This window comes from Megalopta genalis, chromosome 1 (assembly GCF_051020955.1).
Source record: "Megalopta genalis isolate 19385.01 chromosome 1, iyMegGena1_principal, whole genome shotgun sequence".
NCBI classification, from domain to species: Eukaryota; Metazoa; Arthropoda; class Insecta; order Hymenoptera; family Halictidae; genus Megalopta; species Megalopta genalis.
In genome coordinates this window covers 33,020,788-33,044,730 of record NC_135013.1, presented here as the reverse complement: position 1 = coordinate 33,044,730, position 23,943 = coordinate 33,020,788, and the positions used below count along the sequence as shown (strand labels likewise).

Genomic DNA, 23,943 nt, shown 5'->3' with positions numbered 1-23,943 from the left:
AAACGGTGAACCAATAATAACGATGACTACTAACAAAAATGAACTAATAGTAATAATAATTAATAACGAACGTCAAATAAAACGCAAGGAAAATTAAAAAAAATACGTCGTTCTTTAAGCTGAACTTCGTAGAAACGAATGTACGCGCGATACAACGTAGTCCATTTCCAGGAAAATGTTTTCAGTAGTTGAAAAAGAAGACAGATAGCTTTTGAAGAGGATCAAGTTTCAGTTCGCTTGCCGGCCAGGCGGAGGACACCGCGTATGTTTACCGACGGCACACAATATACAATACCGCGTGAGGCTACGGGTGAACTACTTTCCGCGCGGTGTCTATGATCTTGTACTTTAATGATACACTTGGCACACGCTATCGCGAGCACACCAGTGCCGGGGGTGTACAGATTATGGCACGGACACGGCTATAAAACTTCCGCGATAGTCAGTTATGAGTCACGCTCGCGGTGCAGAAGTAAGCCCCCTCCCCCTCCGACGCATAATACATATAAATGTTAATACATACTGCTCATTTGTCAGAACCCGCGGAATATTGCGGATTGCGGTCGCCGGGACAGCACAGGAAGCTTGCGTGTTCGCGGCGGTACGCGCGATGATTTTATTTGTGTATACAGGGTGTCCCAAAAATGTCTCGCAATCCGGAAATGGCGGGTTCGTCGGATCATTCGAAGCAACTTCTTCCTTTACAAAAATGTTCTCCGAGGCACCGTTAACGAGTTATCAACGAAAAACAGTGACCAATAAGAATCGGGTACGGCTGACGCGAGGCGGCCCAGCCAACCAGCGCGCGAAGCCCGGTTCCGCTCATTGGCTCGGTCGCCTCGCGCCAGTCGAGCTCGCCTCTCATTGGTCACGGTTTTTCGTTAATAACTCGTTAACGGTGCCTCGGAGAAAATTTTTGTAAAGGAAAAAGTTGCTTCGAATGGCCCGAGGAACCCGCCACTTTCGGATTGCGAGACATTTTTGGGATGTATACAGTATACAGTAATGTCTCTCTAATTGACGTCTGGATTGCGCACAGAAATTGACAATTTGGGAAGAGAAGATACGATTGTTCGAGCCTCGTGGTTTATTGTTATAGTTATAAATTGTCCAGAATTATAAAAACGAGCTGCAAGGCTCGAATAATCGTGTCTCCTATTCCCAAATTGTCAACTTTTGTGCACGCTCTAAGCGTCAGTAAGGGAGACATTACTGTACAATAATGTCTCTCCAATTGACGCTCAGATTGTCCACAAGTTAGGAAGAAGAGATACGATTGTTCGAGCCTCGCGGTTCATTGTTATAGTTATAAATTGTCCAGAATTATAAAAACGAGCTGCAAGGCTCGAATAATCGTGTCTCCTCTTCCCAAATTGTCAATTTTTGTGCACGCTCTTAGCGTCAGTAAGGGAGACATTACTGTACAATAATGTCTCTCCAATTGACGCTCAGATTGTCCACAATTTAGGCACAAGAGATACGATTGTTCGAGCCTCGCGGTTCATTGTTATAGTTATAAAGTGTTCAGAATTGTAAAAACGAGCCGCGAGGCTCGAATGATTATTTCTCCTTTTCTCAAATGATCCATTTCAGTGGACAATCCGAGCGTCAGTAAGGGAGACATTACTGTATTTCGTTGAAACGAAAGACCGGGAGTAGGCTCGTCGAAAAACGAGCCGAATGGACAAGCGTCTCGTTGCTCGTTGCATAATCGCGTTATCTTCCAGAAGGTCAAGCAACGTCTTCTTCGTTAATCGATGCCCGGTTACACCCTTTGAGGGGCGGTCGCGCGTGTGCCTGTCCCTAGGACTGAGAATAATGCTGGGAGAAGAAAGGAATAGCCGACACACACACACGCGCGCGCGCGCACCTGTTTCCCTTCGTAATCGACCAAGAAAGGTATTTTTGCTGTATAACGCGCGGCCAAAAGAGTATGCACGGTACACATACTTGCGCGACACGACATCGGCGGCCTTGGGGAGTTTGAGAAATATTATGTTGCTCGAGACGAAAATATTTAAGTGGCAATTCTGTCTTTTTTTTTTCTTTTTCTTTTTTTAACGAGAACAGAACTTTAATCGTCGTTTCGCATTTAGTGTTCTTTATCTTCGCGCGAATGTTGCGAGTCAGTTTTTACGGTCGCTCGTGCCAGAATCGTTCGATAACATCCTTTTCGTCGACGATGCCCTCGAAACTGAGCAGCTCGCCGATTTCTCGGACTTGAGACCTTTTGTTACGACAACCACGATCTCTGTTGTAAGATTATGGTGTTCCGTGAAATATTGTCTTCGTTCATTGCAACAAGAAGTAACTACATAGACGGTTGTTTATTTAGTAACATTAATAAGTATTTAGTAAGTATAATAATTATTTGTTAAGTATAATAAGTATTTGCTAAGTATAATAAGTATTTATTAAGTGTAATACGTATTCATCAAGTATAACAAGTATTTATGAAATATTTAATAAGCATTTATTAAGTATAGCAAGTATTTACTAAGGATAATAACTATTTATTAAATATAGCAAGTATTTACTAAGTATAATAACTATATATTAAGTATAATAAGCATTTATTAAGTATAACAAGTATTTACTAGGTATAATAACCATATATTAAGTATAATAAGTATTTATTAAGTATAACAAGTATTTACTAAGTATAATAACTATATATTAGGTATAATAAGTATTTATTAAGTATAGCAAGTATTTACTAAGTATAATAACCATATATTAAGTATAATAAGTATTTATTAAGTATAGCAAGTATTTACTAAGTATAATAAGTATTTATTAAGTATAGCAAGTATTTACTAAGTATAATAACCATATATTAAGTACAATAAGCATTTATTAAGTACAGCAAGTATTTACTAAGTATAATAACTATATATTAAGTATAATAAGCATTTATTAAATATAGCAAGTATTTACTAAGTATGATAACCATATATTAGGTACAATAAGTATTTATTAAGTACCTAATTAACTTAGTAAAATTACTCATTTCAATGATCGACAAAAGAATATTTTGCAATTGTTTCAGATACGCAAAATCCGCGTTCCAGTGACAAGCGACCAAAAAACCACTGGGAGAACCAACAACGACTAGGACATTCGTGTATCATCCGCGACTCGCGAGATTCTTAAACACAGAAATACTTAAACCGTTCATTGTAAAAGCAAATCGAAGCCGGTCACGACGAATGCGCTCGCTCTATTCTACTTCTTCTTAGCTCGTTACAGGCATCGCCGTCGTGCGCCGGTAGCAAGCACCGGGCCCGGCGAAAAAGATCCGGAAATTTTCCGGTGGAATGTACCCGCGCGCGGCTCGCTGTAAATCATAGTCTGAACTTCAGCGTGTGTAGCGCGCTTCGCTGTTGAATCGGCGGGACACGATGCCGCGACGCGAGCCCAACGTTCTGGGTTTCTGAGACGCGCGCGGCCGCTTATATGGCCTGGTACAACATGATGTAGTATGACTTCCTGACCCAGTAGCCCCGGCGTCTCCGGGAGGTCTATGGAAGATCGCCACCGGGACGGAATAAATCATGCCCGCGTATTAAGTTGGTGGACTCGAACCGTTTCTTTGCCAGCTACTTTATTGAACGTAAAGTATAAACGCCGTCCGAATAATAATAACGAGCCGCACCAGCCGGGGCTTACAGATTCTCTTGCGTGCGGCCGCGTTTCAAGGCAACGTCGGAACTTATTGTTTGTACGGAGACACGATGGCACACACGCTCCGCGCGCATAACGAGTACCACTTTTTGATTGTTCCCACTGATAGATAGTTCCAGCGTGCTCGTTGGTACCTGCAATGGCTTCCATTAATATTCGGGCAACTATTTAACCCTTTGCACTCCGCTGTCCCCTCTCGTGGGCATCGTAATTCTAGCATATCACTCGGATGTCCCCTCTCGTGGGACGTTCAAGTTTATTAGTGGGAATTGAGTTATTTCAGCGCAACTTTTTGAGGCATGCGTGTTTCCCTGAAGTTTTCTCTTGAAATGGCACAAGAAATCAAATCAAAATATAGTAAAATTACTGAGATATATACAAGAAATGTTAGCGGGTTTTGACGAGAACGCGAGAGGCGTGCTCACGACGGTCCGAGCACTTCGAAGGCGCCATTTGAAAAGAGCGATAAGGCAAGTTTGTAGAAGAAAGATCGGTATGCGAACATAGCACGCACTTTATAGTGAGATTTATAATCATAAAATCTGGAGGAAAAGATTTTCAAAGCTGAACTCGGTCTGGTTTGAAGCGTCGAGCGGTATAGATAGATCTAACGAGTGAAAAAATCGGAAAAGTGATTCTTCTCTTGGTAAAGAAATTGTTTGGTAAAAGTTTTTTTGGTAAATATCATCTTGTGAGTTGGTAATAACAATTAGAAATTTTCAACCTATGTATTTATTCATATTGTTTATTAGAACAATGGCAAAACGTTCAAACACGAATGAGTCTCATGACACAAGTAGTAGCGAAGATGAGCTCCAGATAGACGTTTATACAGATATGGTAAAAATGTTACACAGAAATGTTACTACAGTAAATTCCAATTTAAGTAGCCACTATTAATTTAGCCAGTATTAATATAGCCACTGTTAACTTTAGCCACTATTAATTTAGCCAGTATTAACTTTAGGCACTATTATAATAGCCACTATTATAATAGCCACTATTATAGTAGCGACTATTAATTTTAGCCACTATTATAATAGCGATTATTAATTTTAGCCACTATTAATTTTAGCCACTATTATAATAGCGATTATTAATTTTAGCCACTATTAATTTTAGCCACTATTATAATAGCGATTATTAATTTTAGCCACTATTAATTTTAGCCACTATTATAATAGCCACTATTTTGATAGCCACTATTAATTTTAACCACTATTATAATAGTCACTATTAATTTTAGCCACTATTATAATAGTCACTATTAATTTTAGCCACTATTATTATAGCCACTATTATAATAGCCACTATTATAATAGCCAATACTGTAATAGCCACTATTAATTTTAGCCACTATTAATTTTAGCCACTATTATAATAGCCACTATTATAATAGCCACTATTAATTTTAGCCACTATTATAATAGCCACTATTAATAGCCACTATTAATAAATAGTCATTATTTTTCACGCGCGACGAGTATACTCGTCATATCATAAAATGTACCGCCGCTTCTCCGTGACGAGTATACTCGTCGAACACAGCTAACCGGTCAACTTTTCATTATTTTACATTGAGTATCGTTGATACGCGACGAGTTACGCAACGACGCGTGAAACGGCCACGAAACAGCTAGAATAGGCGATCGTTATTCGCGCAGGAAGAAGTTATAATAATTCCAACGAGCCGAGTCTCCGTGTCGCCGGTGATGCTTTCGTCGGCGCGTCTATTTTTAGTTCGATTACGGATGGATCCTGAGGGACTCCAGGCCACATCCTGAGAAACACGGTCACGAGAAACTGCGGTCATCGAAAGAACTCGATAAAACCGCAAAGCCGCACGATTGTCCTTGATATAAATGTGTTTCAGTGAAATACTTTCCATTAGGCCGCCGCAGTTGAAAGGGAGAACCAACGTCATTTCCGTGGGAAGCCGGCTGCTCGGCGAAGGGATGGATAAGTTACAATTTCCGCGACGTTCGAACGCGATAAAGAACTATTTTATTTCGAGCGCCCGTTCGGAATATGGACCGTGGAATATAGGTCTCCGCGTTTGATATGCGGAGTTGGTGGAATTCGCTCGGGATACGCTTAGAGAGCGGCTTCGATGTGTAGATTTTGAAATTGGGTAGGAATGGACTTTGAAATTAGGAAGAAATTGTACTGGAATAGACTTTGAAATTAGGAAGAAATTGGACTGGATTAGACTTTGAAATTAGGAAGAAATTGGGCCGGACTTAGTCTTTGAAATTAGGAAGATATTAGACTCGACTTGAAATTAGGAGGAAATTAGACTAGACTAAACTTTGAAATTAGGAAGAAATTGGACTATATTAGTCTTTGGAATTAGGAAGATATTAGACTCGACTTGAAATTAGGTGGAGATTAGACTAGACTAAACTTTGAAATTAGGAAGAAATTGGACTATAAATTAGTCTTTGGAATTAGGAAGAAATTAGACTGGAATAGACTTTGATATTAGAAAGAAATTAGACTAGATTAGACTTTGAAATTAGGAAGAAATTGGACTGAAATAGACTTTGAAATTAGGAAAAAATTGGACTGGATTAGACTTTGAAATTAGGAAGATATTGGACTCGACTTGAAATTAGGAGGAAATTAGACTAGACTAAACTTTGAAATTAGGAAGAAATTGGACTAAATTAGTCTTTGGAATTAGGAAGAAATTAAACTGGAATAGACTTTGATATTAGAAAGAAATTAGACTAGATTAGACTTTGAAATTAGGAAGAAATTGGACTGAAATAGACTTTGAAATTAGGAAAAAATTGGACTGGATTAGACTTTGAAATTAGGAAGATATTGGACTCGACTTGAAATTAGGAGGAAATTAGACTAGACTAAACTTTTTGAAATTGGGAAGAAATTGGACTGGAATGGACTTCGAAATTAGGAAAAACTTAGACTGGAATAGACTTTGAAATTAGGAAGAAATTGGACTGGATTAGACTTTGAAATTAGGAAGAAATTGGACTATATTAGTCTTTGGAATTAGGAAGATATTAGACTCGACTTGAAATTAGGTGGAGATTAGACTAGACTAAACTTTGAAATTAGGAAGAATTTGGACTATATTAATCTTTGAAATTAGGAAGAAATTAGACTGGAATAGACTTTGAAATTAGAAAGAAATTAGACTAGACTTTGAAATTAGGAAGAAATTAAACTAGACTTTAAAATTAGGAAGAAATTAGACTCAACTTGAAATTAGGAGGAAATTAGACTAGACTGAACTTTGAAATTAGGAAGAAATTGGACTAAATTAGTCTTTGAAATTAGGAAGAAATTGCACTAAAACTAGTCTTTGAAATTAGAAAGAAATTAGACTAGACTACACTTTCAAATTATGCAAAAATTGGACTAGACTAGTCTTTGAAATGAGGAAGAAATTAGACTAGACTAGACTTCGAAATTAGGAAGAAATTGGACCAGACTTTGAAATTAGGAAGAAATTAACCGTTTCTCAACAACCCGGAAATAACTGGCCGATAGGAACCAAATCGAAGCCTGAAAAATCGCTGTCACAAAAGTTCCTCGGAACGTTAGACGCCGTTGCTCGCGTATGCGACGCAACACGCGCAGGCATTGTGGCCAGGAACAATTTCCCGTACGTGTTCGAACGGGTCCCGCCGCGGGTTCACACACCTCGGCTGCGATCGAGCTCGCGCGCGCGCGCGCAGCGACGCAACGCAGGAGGAAGAGCTTACAGAGCTTTGTGTGATTTTTTACAATAACGCGTAGGTGTCATCGATAGCATTTCAATCGAGACGGCGCGGCGGCGGCGGAATACCGAGCGGAACAGGTACATCATCCTCGGGAGGGAAGGGTTCGCCGTGTGCACCCTTTGTCCTTCGGAGCGCGTGCACGCGCATCGTTCGCATGAAACGCGCGGATGAGTCAGTGTCTGGTTGCGGTGCCACGGGTGTTGTTGCCTCGGTGCTGCGTGGAACGAGCCGCGGGGCCGAGGGGGGAGGGAGAGAAAAAGCGGAAAAATAAAAGGGCCCGCAGCGACGCGCGTCGCGTCTCCCCTTTCTTCGCGGCGGCCGTCATCGTCGATTTTCGAACGCGTGGCACCGCCGATGATCGCCGATCGACGGTCATCGGCGATCGGCGATCGTCGGCGATCCGCGGTCATCGGCGATCGGCGGTCGCCGCGGCGATGTTCCCGGCTCGCGCGACCGGAACAATGGGACGCGCGGCGAGTACGATGCGAGTCACGGCGATCGTGCGCGGATACGCGAGGCCGAGGCGCGCGGCGCCGTCGGGGCCCTGGCGGCGGAGGACGCGGAAAGACGGAAAGGGAAGGCGGAAACATCGCGGGGACCGGCGATGATAATGGAAAGAAAACGAGCGCGGGACAAGGAAACGGGAAGAGCGAGCGCTGGGTGCAGCGGGGGGAGCGGGGTGAGGAGCGGAGGGGAGCCGAAGGGTGGCCGAGGGGCGAACCGGAGGGCAGACGCATGATTTACGTATGTACACCGGCGTTCCGGTGCATAATTTATCGATCGATCGATCGCGCATGAGCCGTTCCCCTGTACACACGATTATGCATGCGCCGGACTCCCGAAGAGCACACGGCCAGCCGAGCAATCGATCACTGTCCACCTCGCCCGATGACGTTAATGAGGACCATCGGTACTTAGCGATACTTTAGCCTCCTAGCGACTGCGGCCGATCATACGCGCCCCTAAGTCGTTTATGCGGCGCTCTTTGCCTCTCGGCCGAACGGAAAAATCGTTACTTCCGGCGCCGAGGATTTGTTGCCGCGCACGATTCCGAGAGATCCGCGGCTTATTCTCGGGAATTTTCTCGGATTCGCTCGGGTTCGGCCGTTCGAGGTTGTAGCGACGTTCAAAGTTATGGCTGATGCCGTTAATGACGTCAGAGTTTTTCCATTTTGGACATATTTACGCGTTGCAGTACTGGGTTTTTGATAAATAAACCGTCTGGTTTGAGGCGGTAATGAATCAATAGATAAATGGAGAGATAGAGAGATAGATAAATAAATAAATACATAGATAGATAAATGGATAGCTAGATAATTAGATGGATAAATAAAGAAATACGTAGAGGGATGAATAGATAGATAGGTAGATAAATAAATAAATACATAGATGGACGAATAGATATATAGATAGATAGATAGATAAATAAATAAATACATAGATGGACGAATAGATAGATAGACGGATAAATAAATAAATAGATAGACAGATAAATAAAAACAAATATAGATAGATGGATAGATAAATAAATAAATAGCTAGATATACAGATAAATAAAAACAAATATAGATAGATGAATAGATAGATGAATAAATAAATAGCTAGATAGACAGATAAATAAATAAATATAAACATAGATAGATGAATAGACAGATAGATAAATAAATAAATAGGCAGATAGCTAGACAGATAAATAAATAAATACAAACATAGATAAATAGATAACTAAATAAATAAATACATAGATATAGATAAATCATAAAATTGTACTCCATCTACATTCAACCCGACAACATCAACACGAAAATTAATCAACTATTATTTAATGAACCGTCACTAATAAAGATCCTTCACACATCAGACGGAACATTCCTATCTAAAAACAATTCCATCGTTGTCCAAACGAAGTAGAGAAAATCGGTCGGAGATGACGAATGACAATTCTCAGCGACAAGAATATCATCATCTCTTATATCTCGAGCATGTAAGATCGATAAGGTGTTGACAGGACACTGTTACACGGCGTGTTGGTACACGGCGCGCGCGCGCGCGCGTTAACTATGCGCAACGTCGACGTAACTAACCCCGTTGGATATATAATAAGTCGATCGTAATTTTCGTTATTTGTTTATCGCGCTCGGGAAGCGAGACACGCGCGCGCGCGCGCGGATGAACGATGCGTCGAAAACCATGGGTGGGATGGATCCACGATCGATCAATGTCGCCCAGCGTGATCGCGTGAACGAGCATGATTGGCAGCGTGCGCGCAAACCACCGCGGCCTGCACCACGGTAGCCACAACACCACGTTCGAACCGTTCACGGGGGAGAGAAATAATCTCTTTACGGGGAGAGAGAAAAGAATTACGTACACCGAGGCGCGAAGTTTCACACGGAAGAGTCAGTCCGCCGGACGACGATGGCTAATTCATTTAACAATTATAACCAACCGCCCCGCGCATGTTTTTATAAATAGATTTATCCCGCGCGTCGTAATCTTCGCGCGGCGATTTCCTCAAATTTTCTTCGTGTAACGTTTTCTACGTGCTTCGTTGTCTTTATTTGGAAACGGACTTGCCCGTATTTATGCAAATTTCGAATTTTCTAAGGTGTATTTAATATAAAAATCTGATCCGTAAGAAGATTTGCTCCGTCGATCGGAGTATAATCCTTGGCTTTACAATTGATCTTCGGACGAAGATTTCGAATGCGCGTTAAATTTGCCGATTAACTGTTGATTGTGCATGTTACGCTTTTTTTACGTACTCGAAATAATATAATAAATGTTGTATAATATTAATGATATAATAATACTATATAATATTAATGATATAATAATATTATGTAATATTAATAATATAATAATATTATATATAATATATTAATAATAATAATATTATATATTATATATAATATATTAATGATACAATAATATTATATATAATATATTAATAATATAATAATATTATAAAATATTAATGATATAATAATATTATATAATATTAACGATATAATAATATTATATATAATATATTAATAATATAATAATATTATAAAATATTAATGATATAATATTATATAATCTTAATGATATAATAATATTATATAATATTAATAATATAATAATAATATAATAATTATGATATAAAATATATATTACATTATATAATAAATATTGTACATATATAAATATATAATAAATATCACAGAGACACCGGCATTCTCCGACGATTCAAGATCTAAAAAAGCATAACGCGCGGATCGAACAACTCCTTTATCCACATTAGAGTTAATAAAGACAGTTCAATCTTCTGGAAAAATCACGAACAGCGATCAAATCGTAAAACGAAAGAGCGCCGACGGTGTTCGTAATTTATGGATTAATCGTGAGATCGAAAAAGCGAACGTCGCGCAAAGACGTATAAACAAAACAAAAGAAAATCATTTTGCGCGGTGGTCAATTATTATTTCGTTCATAACGACGCTTTAATTGCCACGTTATGCGCCAGGGAAAGAGAAAATGGAATACGGTTGCATGGCCAATGCAATCAGACTGTGAAACTTCGTACGCTTACCATGATTTACGGCTGTTGACGAAGCTCGCCGATAAGAGAACAACGTTCTGGACTGTAAACAATTTTAATCCTGTTCGGAGGCGGCCCCGTAGTACGGGGCCGCTGCTATAGTAACCTTCCGGCGGTGAAATGATTCATTTTATAATTTCCACATAGTTATGCACGCGTTCGATTGACTAATATAAATCGCTTTCATTTTTGTTTTGTTTTTTTCGTCTGTCGCAAGCGCGGCTCTCGATTCCGAGAGACGTTCCACGGTTATTAATCATTCGTTACCGTATCATTGTTCGATCTACAATGAAATCGTTACGAAATTCATTTATATCGTCGTCGCACGCGTACACGAGGTGTCATGCACGCCAGAAAATTAAAACGGCTGTCACGGTTCAACTACATATTATTTCGAGTCCGAAAAATTAGTAGATAGGCTTCAGACGTTCTAAAGTAGAGGTGAACAGCGTTTTTCTTAAAAATATCACTGTTATGTAGTAAAAAAAATCCGGGAAGTTCACGCTTCGTGACTTGTTCGATGCTTCGAACGCGGCTCGAGTCCGTCCCTACCTTCTGTCAAAGCCTCGTGCTGCGGACTCTCTCTCTCTCTCTCGCACCGTCACCTCTCATTGGCCAGTGTTTTTCGTTAATAACTCGCAAACAAAGCCGCGGATCGCATTTTCGCAAAGGACAAAGTTACTTCAAATGACCTCAGCTACCCCTCATTTTCGGCTGTTAAAATAATTGTGGAACACCCTGTATATGCTCAATTACGACGGCACCCTGTCGTAAAACTCCTCGCGACAGCGGAGCGAAGATTGAATAAACAACGATAGAATAAACGAGCGATATCTGATCGTTGAGGGTAAAAATAAGAGTAAAAAACATAAACTTCTACGTTGTTGTACGATTAATTAGCTACGACTCGCGTCGCGAACGAGGAAGCAAGTAAACGAACTGCAGCCGGATTTCGGAAAACAGAAATCAACCCTTCGTCTTTCGCGATTATATTTAACTCGAAATCGAACTAAAATATTTCTGCGTTTATTTGACGTATTTGTACAAACGTGAACACACTGTCTCATTTATAATAGAACAGATTGATAAGACAGATGTAAAAACATCCCTCTCAAATGACCGCGAAGTTAAGAATAAACATTTTCAACGCGATCGAAATTATTGTGAACAAAATTTACGGACTACTCAAGTTCCTTTTTAATATTGTTTATATTCTAATAATTCATTGTAACTATACTGGTACGATTTTAAGTGGAAAAAAAGGCAAGAGGGTGTGTAAATATCGCAGTTATTTTTTTGTTAGCGGTTTGAAGCCGTTGCTCGTCAATTTTCTCTCTAATATAATAAATATATATTATTATATTTATAATTACATATTATAATATATATATTATATATTATAAATATTTATAATTATATTTATTATATATTATATAATATAATAATAATATAATATAATATAATTTTCTCTCTAATATAATAAATATATATATTATTATATTTATTATATATTATATAATAATATGTAATAAATATAATAACTATAAAAATCTAGAAAAATCTAGAAAAAATGTCGTATCTGCTCTTGCTAAATTATCTATTGTTTCGCGCACTCTGGGCGCGAATTACGACGAAATTATTATGCTTCTATTCGATTCGATTTACCGAGAAGAACCGTCGAGGAGCAAACATAATCGTCAAAGACAAACGTTACCGTCACATCTTAATAGACTCATCCTGCCGCGCGGCAAACAAACGGCTCGTTCCCTCCGATCCAGGTCACCCTTTATACGATTATTATCACCGGGAGCGGTGACTTTTATCCGCAATTGGTCGAATAAATCTCGGACGGCGGTGTTTGTACCGCCGCATATCTTTGCCTATGGTTAAGTTATACGTCCACCCACAGCTTACAACGAGCAGCGCGATAATAAAGCTTCCGGTCTGGTCGCGGCAGCAACAGCAGCAGCAGCCGCGGGGACACAAAACAAAACGCATCGGGCAGGGAAGAGAAGAAAATTATTATTCCTTTACCGCCGCGGCGCGTGTACATAGCAACGTACACGGACCGGATGCGGTGCGCTTGATTTACCTCTTGTACACCTGGCCACCATCCCCTAACTGCACCCTTAAGATAAGATACCTCCTGCGAGGCAACGGGGCTTTCATCGATGGTGCGTTGACCCTTCCGAGGTATCCACGGATTTTTTCCTTTTTTTTCTTGGCGGAATATATCTACATAGAAATGGAACTTCAGAACTTGTAAACAAACGCGCTTAGCAGAGATAAAGCGGAATTTATAGTCTTTCTTGTGGTCGAAACTTTAATGGACGCGTTCGCAGAAACTGAAATTTCAGAATTATTTGCTTCTGGAACTTCTGTCTGCAAGATGATATTGTTGTAACAGAAGTTTTAGTGACTCTAATCTCGTCGTTGCTATGAAACAGTGACAATAGTAAATATTTATATATAAATGTTATATGAATATTTACTATTATATTAATTTGCTGTTATATCAATATCTACTATGTTATATAAATGTTATAACATTAGAAAATATTTTTTGATATTTTGTTTAAGTTAAAAACTGAAATTTCAGAATTATTTGCTTCTGGAACTTCTCTCTGCAAGATGATATTGTTGTAACAGAAGTTTTAGTGACTCTAATCTCGTCGTTGCTATGAAACAGTGACAATAGTAAATATTTATATATAAATGTTATGCAAATATTTACTATTATATTAATTTACTGTTATATAAATATCTACTATGTTATATAAATGTTATAACATTAGAAAATATTTTGATATTTTGTTTAAGTTCTTTTTAATCTATTAGATACATATATATAGCAAATACTTTCATCGGAAATAGACTGCGAATTTTATGCAATATATTATTTTCAATCTATTAAAATCGTTAAAGAAACATCGTATGAACATCAGATTTTTTTTACAATATATTAATAATATAATATAATATTTTGTTATAATTAAAAATATTTGTTATAATTAAATATTTATATATATAATATTTTGTTTACAATATTCGCTCGAATATAATATAAATAATAGTAACATTAAAATCTCTTTCGATGAAAACAGTCGCGGTAATTCGATCAGATATTAACATTGCTAAATCCGTTCTGTATAGAAAATTGTTCTCACGCCGGGACACAAAGCATGAAATGTTGCATGGACTACGAGGAGCTAATTTTACGGTTTCTGATCTGTTGTTCCATTTCACTGTCGGGGAACGCGAGGAGCTCGTTAACGAGACGCGCTGTTAAGTGTTCACTGTTTATAGGTTTCACTTTTGCTGCTGCGTTGTCTTGCCGTGACACTGAAACTTACTGTACATATACATACATACATATATACGTATATAAAAATACTTAGATATAATCTAAGCCCACGGACGGTATATTTTCCATTGGCACGATGGAAGCGTTGCGTTTGTATCGCGTGAACTATGTATGATTAAGTGTAATCGATAGATTAAGTCGTACCGTAGTTCAAGAGGAGAAGATATTAACGCGAACGAGATTTATAAATCTAATGCGATCGATCAACTTCATTCAATGAAAATATGAAGTACCCTGCGAAACCAATTAACGTCAAGAATTTAGTATTTATCTCCGGTGAAATCAAAACGCCTCGTCAAATTGACACTTCGAGGATATATTACAGACATTTTCTTTTTTATAATTTAATTTAATTAATGTAGAGTTACATGTCACAGATGCCGGATATTATCAGAGTTAACGTTTATTTTTTAAGTTTTATTTTCGTTTCATTTTATTTTATTTTTTCGTCAATATTAATCACGCGCAAATTTAACGTTTCTTAGCAAGATCTCTTTTAATAAGTAATTAATATAATGTTTATATGTATAATATTCCTTATTCTATTCTCTTATATTATACATATAAATATTATATTAATTACATATTAAAAGAGATCTTGCTAAGGAATATTATCTTGAATAAAAGGATCTTGAATAAGGAATATTACAAAGAAATATTACTACATAATATTTATATATATAATATGTAGTAATATTTCTTTGTAATATTCCTTATTCTATTCTCTTATATTATACATATAAATATTATATTAATTACTTATTAAAAGAGATCTTGCTAAGGAATATTATCTTGAATAAGGATCTTGAATAAGGAATATTACAAAGAAATATTACTACATAATATTTATATATATAATATGTATTAATATTTCTTTGTAATATTCCTTATTCTATTCTCTTATATCATACATATAAATATTATATTAATTACATATTAAAAGAGATCTTGCTAAGGAATATTATCTTGAATAAGGATCTTGAATAAGGAATATTACAAAGAAATATTACTACATAATATTTATATATATAATATGTAGTAATATTTCTTTGTAATATTCCTTATTCTATTCTCTTATATTATACATATAAATATTATATTAATTACATATTAAAAGAGATCTTGCTAAGGAATATTATCTTGAATAAGGATCTTGAATAAGGAATATTACAAAGAAATATTCCTTATTTTTTCCCATTCCTTATCCTTAGCAATACATACATATTTCTTTTAATATTTCTTTCCTCTTTAATAATTCAATTCAATATTGCTTAGCCGACGAAATAAACGATGACACTATCACCCCCCCCCCCCCATGATTCACTATCCCGTACACGGAAGAGAGCGAATGAAAACGTGAAATTGCTTTTTCCACTCACCTTGTCATTCTCAACGAAATTCGCAGGTTTGATGTCGGCATCCACGTAGAATATAGCACTCGTTTCCCGGTGAAACCACATGTCTCACTATAAACTCACAACGTCTCCAAGAGAGAATGGAATTCCGGTTGTCGCGCGTAGCTTCGCCACTATCGTACTGCAAGTATTATCATATCGAGATGAAAAAACGTCGCGGTATCCTTATCGGAGATTCCTTCGATTCGAATGTCTCCAACTTGCGCGTCACCTTGTACATAATCAGCTTTAATTCGTTACGATTAATAAATATTAATTTTCGTCGATTACACATTATATAAATATGTATTAATTATATATCATATAAATATATAAATATATATATATTAATTACATATTATATAAATATATGGATATATATATTAATTATATATCATATAAATATATGAATATATATTAATTACATATCATATAAATATATGAATATATAATAATTACACATTATACAAATATACAAATATATATTAATGCTATATTACATAAATATCAATCACGTCAACTAACAAATGTAAGAAATATCACGTTAACAAACTTGTTCGCGGATAAAAGAAGACACACGAAGCGGCACGTTATTATCTCGTCCTTTTTCTCTCGGCTAATTGCCCGTTGTTCTTTCTCGCGGAGATCCCCGGACAGTTGACATTCGTTAAGTTCTTTTCGCGTCGGTAGTCCCGTGAAAACTGGAAAGCGAAACGTTGATCGGACACCTCTCTCATTTGTATACGCAACGTGCTCTCCCTCTCCACAACGGCAACATCAATTCATTCCTCGCCTCTCGAGCACGATGGCCCTTCCGGCGGTCAATTAACAGCTCCCTTAATTCGTTATCCGTTGAAAGTCACGGTGAAATAAAGCCGCATCGGGCCCGTCCGCAATTAATCCTGCCTGCAAGTGCAACCGCAATTAAAAGTAAAAGTACCGGGATTCTTAGTCACCGCGGAACCCCCCCCCCCCCCTCCCCTCCCTGTCGTAAGAACCCCTACAGTGAGAATGCGAATCTACAAAGAGCTATATTTTATTTAGCGGCATTCTTGCACACACCGACCCTCTCTGTTTCTGTGTACAGCGACTCGCGCCGAGGGAGGAATTCACCTTTTTCTTTAGCGAAACGAATCGATTTGTTGCACAGACTTAGTCTCATTACGGCTCGGCGTACGATAATAATGGGTGCCCGTTGGACAGATCTCTTTAATGTCAAAATATCGGACGAGTTTTACAGTGGAACCGAACGCTTGTTTTCTCGCTGAATTATCGACCGCTAATTGAAATTTTTAATTAAATTTTATTTCCATAATTGAAGGCTCTATTATACAAAAAAAAGAAAAAAGGAAAGTAGGATTATTATGTTAGAACATTTTTAAGTTCTGCACAGTTCGTCGAGATCTGTTATTTAGAAATTATTTTCTGATATTCCAATTTTGAGATTAAATTTCCTTCGGGGATAATTAATCGATCCGTTCTGATGAGACTTCAATGGTATGGGCAGATTTATTATTATATAATTATTTATATAATATATATTATATTATATATATAATAATATAATATATATTATATTATATATATAATAATATAATATATATAATATATTATAATAATAATATAATATATATTATATTATATATCATATTATATATTATATATATATTATTTTTATAGCGCAGATTTCTGCAGTAAACTTCAGGTGTTAAATCGTGGATTTGTAGGAGACCATTCGGCATGACGTGACGACAAATTAACGTAGAAATGTTTAGTCCCGTTTGAATAAATTTCCGTTAGCCTGGATTGATTATTCGGTTACGCTAAAGCGTCGCTCGCAAAATTGCCACAATGTCCGCTGGAGCAGATTTATTGTCTACCGCCGAGCCACATCTCATCCCCGGGTAAACAATGTTGCTTCTATTTACGCGTAAATTGCAAACGCGATTACGTTTGTCTCTCGGTGCTGGAAATTTCAAGGAAAATTTAGTATATCTTTCCAAATCCCACGAATACTTCAAATCGATTCAGCGTCTATTAAATGAGCCGTTTATTTTGAAAGTGGCATAAGTCACTTTACCGTAATGAAAAGTGGTGATTTTTTAATGTTTATACGAAATTATTTATACTGAGAAAAATATCAGAGTATCCTGAGATAACAAATACGAGTAAATCTTCTCGAAAGTTAGCATTCATATTTTTAAACGGTGTTAAAACGCAAACCCTTAAATATATCGACTTAAAAACAACAAGTGACTTATGCCACACTTTCAAAATAAACGGCTCAAATCACGTCTGTCTCTTACACGTTGTGTTTATCAACGAGATGAATTATTTTAGATATGCCGGATACTGTCCCCAATACCGCTATAGGTGCGGCGAAACTTACGGCAGTGTCACGCACAAATTGCTTCTTGATCCGACGGTTAATCACGCGGACACGCTGATCTTATCGAACAGAGCCACCGACGATTACGAGGTAATTATCGAATATCTTTCGCGTATAATCTCTACGGTTACAAGGTATACTTAATATCTGTCCGTTAGAGGCCAAAGATTTCTAAATTGCCAGGTTCAAAGACCGCCGAAAAATGACACAGACATTGTCAATTCCCGGTACAAAAGAACCGACCCGTTGTACGTTCACCCTCTCATGCCGGGCTATGAAGGTATCGCAAAGAAAATTCGAAAGTTCGAAAACGTTCGGAGCTGAAACAAATCTTGCACTTCAGGTTTCACGCCAAGATTGAACGCCAGGAATGGCCAACGCTACACCGTGCTTGCCACGGAGGGTCTCGCCGAATTTGAACGACAGCAACAGAAACATAAAGCTGCCCTGAACGAGATAAAAAAGACGGTGGCACTGCAGAGTGGCCAGGGCGAGCCGCGAAGTATGGACGATCGTCTGGTAATTTTAATGGAAATTTGCATGTCCCTGTAATGCAATTTTTGTCTATTAATGGTCTATTTGGTCTATTTTGGCTTGTACCAAAACATTTTTGTTTTTACCACTCAGCTTCTTAAAAGTGAATTCAAATTGCCCATGCTCTCCGTTCGACCCGATTGTGTCGGTGTAATGAGGAACCAATTTCTGGACGAGCAATACGAACAACCTAGGGATCACTCGCCGTCTCCCTACTTTATGGACAGTGCAAATCCCAAGAAATATTTTATCAGTCGTGAGTTTCTATCGTCATTGTCAGACTACGAACCTTCGTGTAAGAAACAGGAGTTAAATAAGATTTTATTACGTGTACTGATCATTTTGATCGATTAGAAATTATACTTTTATTATATATTATTATTATAATTATTATTATAATTATACTTGTATTATATATTTTTCGTTTAATATTTTTACTTGTGTTCCACTTACCCTGTTTCGTTATAAATGAATAAAATCCGTAATCCGATCACAATGTACCTTGAATTTATCATCGGATGGCTGCGCAGCCGTTTTCCGCAATTTCAATCTCTAAGATTCAACTGTTTCCCTGTACATTTAACCACTAATTGTTCCAATTTCGATTAAAATAATGCGTTGAATACATTTGGATGTTATTAATCTTAAATGATCCACGGAAGTGTACGAACGATCGCTATTAGCGCAGATGGATCTTACAGATAGCGAACAGCGAATGCGATATTCTTTTATTCGTGAGAACGCAAGAAGTGAGTTTCACTTTCCTTTCACTGCTCATGCGGATGCTAAGAAGTCTATCGAATAAATATATAAATTGCAATCAATTTTCTTGTACGAATAATAATCATAATGATAACAATAATAATAATAATAATAATAATAATAATAATAATAATAATAATAATAATAATAATAATAATAATAATAATAATAATAATAATAATAATAATAATAATAATAATAATAATAATAATAATAATAATAATAATAATAATAATAATAATAATAATAATAATAATAATAATAATAATAATAATAATAATAATAATAATAATAATAATAATAATAATAATAATAATAATAATAATAATAATAATAATAATAATAATAATAATAATAATAATAATAATAATAATAATAATAATAATAATAATAATAATAATAATAATAATAATAATAATAATAATAATAATAATAATAATAATAATAATAATAATAATAATAATAATAATAATAATAATAATAATAATAATAATAATAATAATAATAATAATAATAATAATAATAATAATAATAATAATAATAATAATAATAATAATAATAATAATAATAATAATAATAATAATAATAATAATAATAATAATAATAATAATAATAATAATAATAATAATAATAATAATAATAATAATAATAATAATAATAATAATAATAATAATAATAATAATAATAATAATAATAATAATAATAATAATAATAATAATAATAATAATAATAATAATAATAATAATAATAATAATAATAATAATAATAATAATAATAATAATAATAATAATAATAATAATAATAATAATAATAATAATAATAATAATAATAATAATAATAATAATAATAGTAATAATAATACTCATGGTCTATTCAGGATATGCCGGCCATATTCCATACGGATATGCGCACTTCGGTGTTTCAAATGTCCCTGCCACAAACAGCGCGCTAACAGAATTCACATCGAATTACCGAAAACGGCAGAGCACGGAATGGGCACCGGCGACGATTACACGACCCGATCCACCGCTAATAATTCAACCGACCACAATTTATCACAAACACGTCGGCATGATTCCGAACTACCTTGGTCACGTCCCTGGAGAAACATTCAGGTAAATTAATCTTACTCTGTGCCTCTAAAAATTGTAAACATTTTATTTGTTTAATGCAGATACGGCAAAACTTTCGGCGCCGATACCAAGGACGCCAAAAGGTGGTTGCGCGGTGACTTCTAATACTTGTATAAATTGCAATATTTTTGTACTGTCAAATAAACCATACTGATGCCAGGAGAATATACAATGATTAAGAATATGTAAGACACAGTATGTAAAAAAGATATTTATTTTAGTTAAGTAGCAAGGACTACCAGCATCCGTTCTTCTACTATTGAGATTTCCATTTCATTAATATTTCAGCAGCTTCCTTCAAATTTTCATCTTTCTGCAGGAGATAAGAATCGATTATGCGAACAGTACATGTTTATGATCTACATATGTGTATACAATGAATTGATTTCTTACTTTTATAAAACAATACCGGACGTTATCTTCCCCTAGTTGCTTATGTTCCTCGCTATAAAATGCGGACGACGGAATTCCTTGAACACCAACGTTCTTCGTCATCCACTTTGTGAATCGGTAATCTTTGTTTTGGTCCGTTTCTTCGTTCAATCTGACTTTATTCTCTAAAGCAGTCCAGTTAGCTACCATGAAGTAACCACCTTCGGGAATTGTTGGTACCATTCCCACGTCGCTAAGAAATTTAGCCATGTAATCCCGTTTTGGCAGCAATTCCTTCGCTAAACTCACAAAGTAACAATCTGGTTGGCCGAATCTTGATAACTCCTGTTCAAATCCGACAGCTATAGCTTCCTATAACGTTAAACGTATGTAACACCGATTAATGCTAATATAATATATTGTATATTTGTAAACAAAATATTTAGTACGTACTTGGACCGGAGTATTGCAGGTATATACAGCATTTTGATGAACAACTTGTAAATTGCGCATTAAATTGGCTGGACCATAAGCCCATCCTGTTTTCCATCCAGTAACACTAAACGTTTTACCAGCAGAACCAATTGTAATTGTACGTTCATACATATCGGGTAACGTTGCTAAAATTATTTAACATTTAAGATAAAATATTTTGTGCAGGCTAATAAGTAATTACAGTACGTTAAACAATAATGTACCAATTCTAATGTGCTGATATGGTTCATACACAATCCATTCGTAAACTTCATCCGATACAACAAGTGTATCCCATTTCTTAGCTAAGTTAGCAATAAATTGTAATTCATCAAGTGTAAGAACTTTTCCCACAGGATTATGCGGAGTATTAATAATTATTCCTTTGGTCTTCTTATTGAACAAACTTTCTAACTCTTGCCTATCAAATACCCAATCTGCTGAACTCAAGGGACCATTTACATTTTTCTTAAATAATAATCAATGAATAATTTCAAAACTTTTACTTGTACGTAAAATATATACTTTCATAAAGTAAAACTTACTGGTTTTAAAGCAATGAACCTAGGTATTCCGCCAGCAGTTCTTACCATAGGTACGTAACAATCAAAAAAGGGTTCAATAATTATCCATTCATCACCAGGATTTGTATGGCCTTGAAATGTAGAATATAAAGCTTCATATGCACCGGACGTAACAAGGATTTCATTATTTGGATCCAAGTCACGATTTAAAAGCTTCGAATACAATTTGGCAAGTGCATTGACTAGACGTGGATGACCCTGTAATGATGTAAAACTTCATGAAACATAATAATTGATAAAGATAAAAATCTTGAAATTTAACCTAATACTTACAAATCCTCTAGTATATTGATTTAAAAGAGGATTATCACTTGTAGTTGCATCGCTTAAGGCCTTTGTCACATTTTCAGGGGCATAAAAATCTGGAAACCCTTGCCCCAAGTTCAATGGTTTGTATTTTAGTGCAAGTTGAATATATTCAACCCTGAAGAAAATTCAATCAAAATCATTGTACATAGGTGTTAATATAAATTTTTTAATTGTACTCACCATATTGACTTATCGTTGCCTTTCAAACGATCAGGGAGATCAAACTTAGACATCACAGGAGAATAGTTTCTAATGTTCCTTATTGTGGACAATGAAATTGGTGCTTTAGAACTAGTTCCAAACACACAAATCCTAGCAAACATCTAAACATATATTTGTGAGTAATTAATTACAAAAGGAAGACAAATAGATTATAAATACAATTTTATGATTTGTTTATCGCAAACTGCAGCCACATGAAAACTTCCATTAGGTGTCAAATAAAAAACTATAAATCTCATTGAAGATTATTGAACTCGGGTATATTTAAAATGCATAAAATTTATAATTTACTTACAACATTTAAATATACAATACCTTAATATTATAATGATCTGAGTTTTATGGTTTCATATGTTACATGTAAAATAAAATCTAGAGTTATTTATGTACATACACAAAGGGATGACGCGATTAAAATGTACATAATTAAAAATTGTAATATGCTTTATATTTAAACAAGCCATGTTGTAACTAGGAATAATTTATGCAACGAATTTAAATATATTGTACACAACACTAGAATTCACCAGTTTTTTAAATCTATTTGGATCCATTTGAATTGGAATATTATTTAGTTGATAACGTGGCAAATGAGAAAACAAATATCTATTCAATATAATCTTGATGAATTCTTACCAGACGAATACAACACTAACTTTTAATAGCTTACTTTATACAGTGTTATAAATGAATATAATTCCAACAAAGAACATACAATTGCACAAGGTCCAATGAATTTGGTCACTACCTTATCTGACTAGCTAATTTGTCACTTATGCAACAAGTTGTTAGAAAAATGTGTCTAAACTTTGGTGCAATTTCATGTTTTGATATAGTAATTTTAGCACACGCTATTGGTACATTATATGCAACATTACATTCTGAAATTGTTTAAAAGTTAGATGCATTCATTTTATGATGTGCAGAATCGTTTCATTTTGCTTCGTTCTCCATGCACATTAAAGATTTATTAAAATTTCTCTATTTTTAAATAGATTTCATTTTTTTTTATAAACAGCCTAAAACAGTGGAAAAAGAATTGATTATTTACAATTTATAAAATAATACAACAGGCACTGAGCGATATAGACGATAGCGCTGGATAGCGCCATCTCGCTGGAAATCCAACAAACTAAGAGTTTAGAATCACAATTAGATTCTCCATTACAAAAATAAAAGAAAAGTTATTTTTAAATGAATTTTATATGAAGTAAATACTGCTTGTACTTATGTTAAACACATACAAGCATTTTATTGTAATGGCTTACCAGAAATAGATAGATTGCATTAACGAATGTCATTCGTAACATCATGATTAATCGTAACACTGTGAACAAAGATCTAAGTTAAAAGTTACATAGATAAGTATTTATTTGTAGTCAGTATTGCA

The 23,943-nt window shown here is 35.6% G+C and overlaps 3 protein-coding genes and 1 long non-coding RNA gene across 10 annotated transcripts in view; 1 reads left to right on the top strand and 3 right to left on the bottom strand.

Moving 5' to 3' along the window:
• LOC117217920 (uncharacterized) overlaps positions 1 to 16,012 on the bottom strand; it is a 109,082-nt gene extending 93,070 nt beyond the window's left edge. The window contains exon 1 of the mRNA XM_033465818.2: positions 15,760 to 16,012. Within this exon, the coding sequence (XP_033321709.2) occupies positions 15,760 to 15,840 (81 nt within the window). The 5' untranslated portion in view covers positions 15,841 to 16,012. The remainder of the gene's footprint in view (positions 1 to 15,759) is intronic.
• Positions 16,013 to 17,574: 1,562 nt separating this feature from the next.
• On the top strand, positions 17,575 to 20,757 carry LOC117217978 (CIMIP2 protein CG18335). Its single transcript, XM_033465933.2, has 7 exons — positions 17,575 to 17,678; positions 18,115 to 18,253; positions 18,347 to 18,443; positions 18,507 to 18,682; positions 18,791 to 18,953; positions 20,337 to 20,574; positions 20,634 to 20,757. The coding sequence occupies exons 1-7, from the start codon at positions 17,626 to 17,628 to the stop codon at positions 20,695 to 20,697; spliced, it is 930 nt and encodes a 309-aa protein (XP_033321824.1). The 5' UTR covers positions 17,575 to 17,625; the 3' UTR covers positions 20,698 to 20,757.
• On the bottom strand, positions 17,629 to 19,664 carry LOC143260469 (uncharacterized). The gene is made up of 3 exons (XR_013034688.1): positions 19,151 to 19,664; positions 18,784 to 18,986; positions 17,629 to 18,709 (listed from the first exon to the last, which is right to left on the bottom strand). It is a non-coding gene; the product is annotated as an uncharacterized LOC143260469 (long non-coding RNA).
• Positions 20,600 to 23,881, bottom strand: Kyat (Kynurenine aminotransferase). 7 transcript variants are annotated; one of them, XM_033465924.2, is made up of 8 exons: positions 23,822 to 23,881; positions 22,512 to 22,654; positions 22,296 to 22,446; positions 21,984 to 22,220; positions 21,663 to 21,906; positions 21,418 to 21,584; positions 20,986 to 21,336; positions 20,600 to 20,905 (listed from the first exon to the last, which is right to left on the bottom strand). In XM_033465924.2, the coding sequence occupies exons 1-8, from the start codon at positions 23,864 to 23,866 to the stop codon at positions 20,849 to 20,851; spliced, it is 1,395 nt and encodes a 464-aa protein (XP_033321815.2). In that variant the 5' UTR covers positions 23,867 to 23,881; the 3' UTR covers positions 20,600 to 20,848. The 7 variants fall into 7 exon arrangements, with proteins under 7 accessions (XP_033321815.2, XP_033321816.2, XP_033321817.2 ...); XM_033465925.2 differs by lacking the exon at positions 23,822 to 23,881 and adding an exon at positions 23,190 to 23,570; XM_033465926.2 differs by lacking the exon at positions 23,822 to 23,881 and adding an exon at positions 23,210 to 23,570.
• Positions 23,882 to 23,943: the final 62 nt, after the last annotated feature.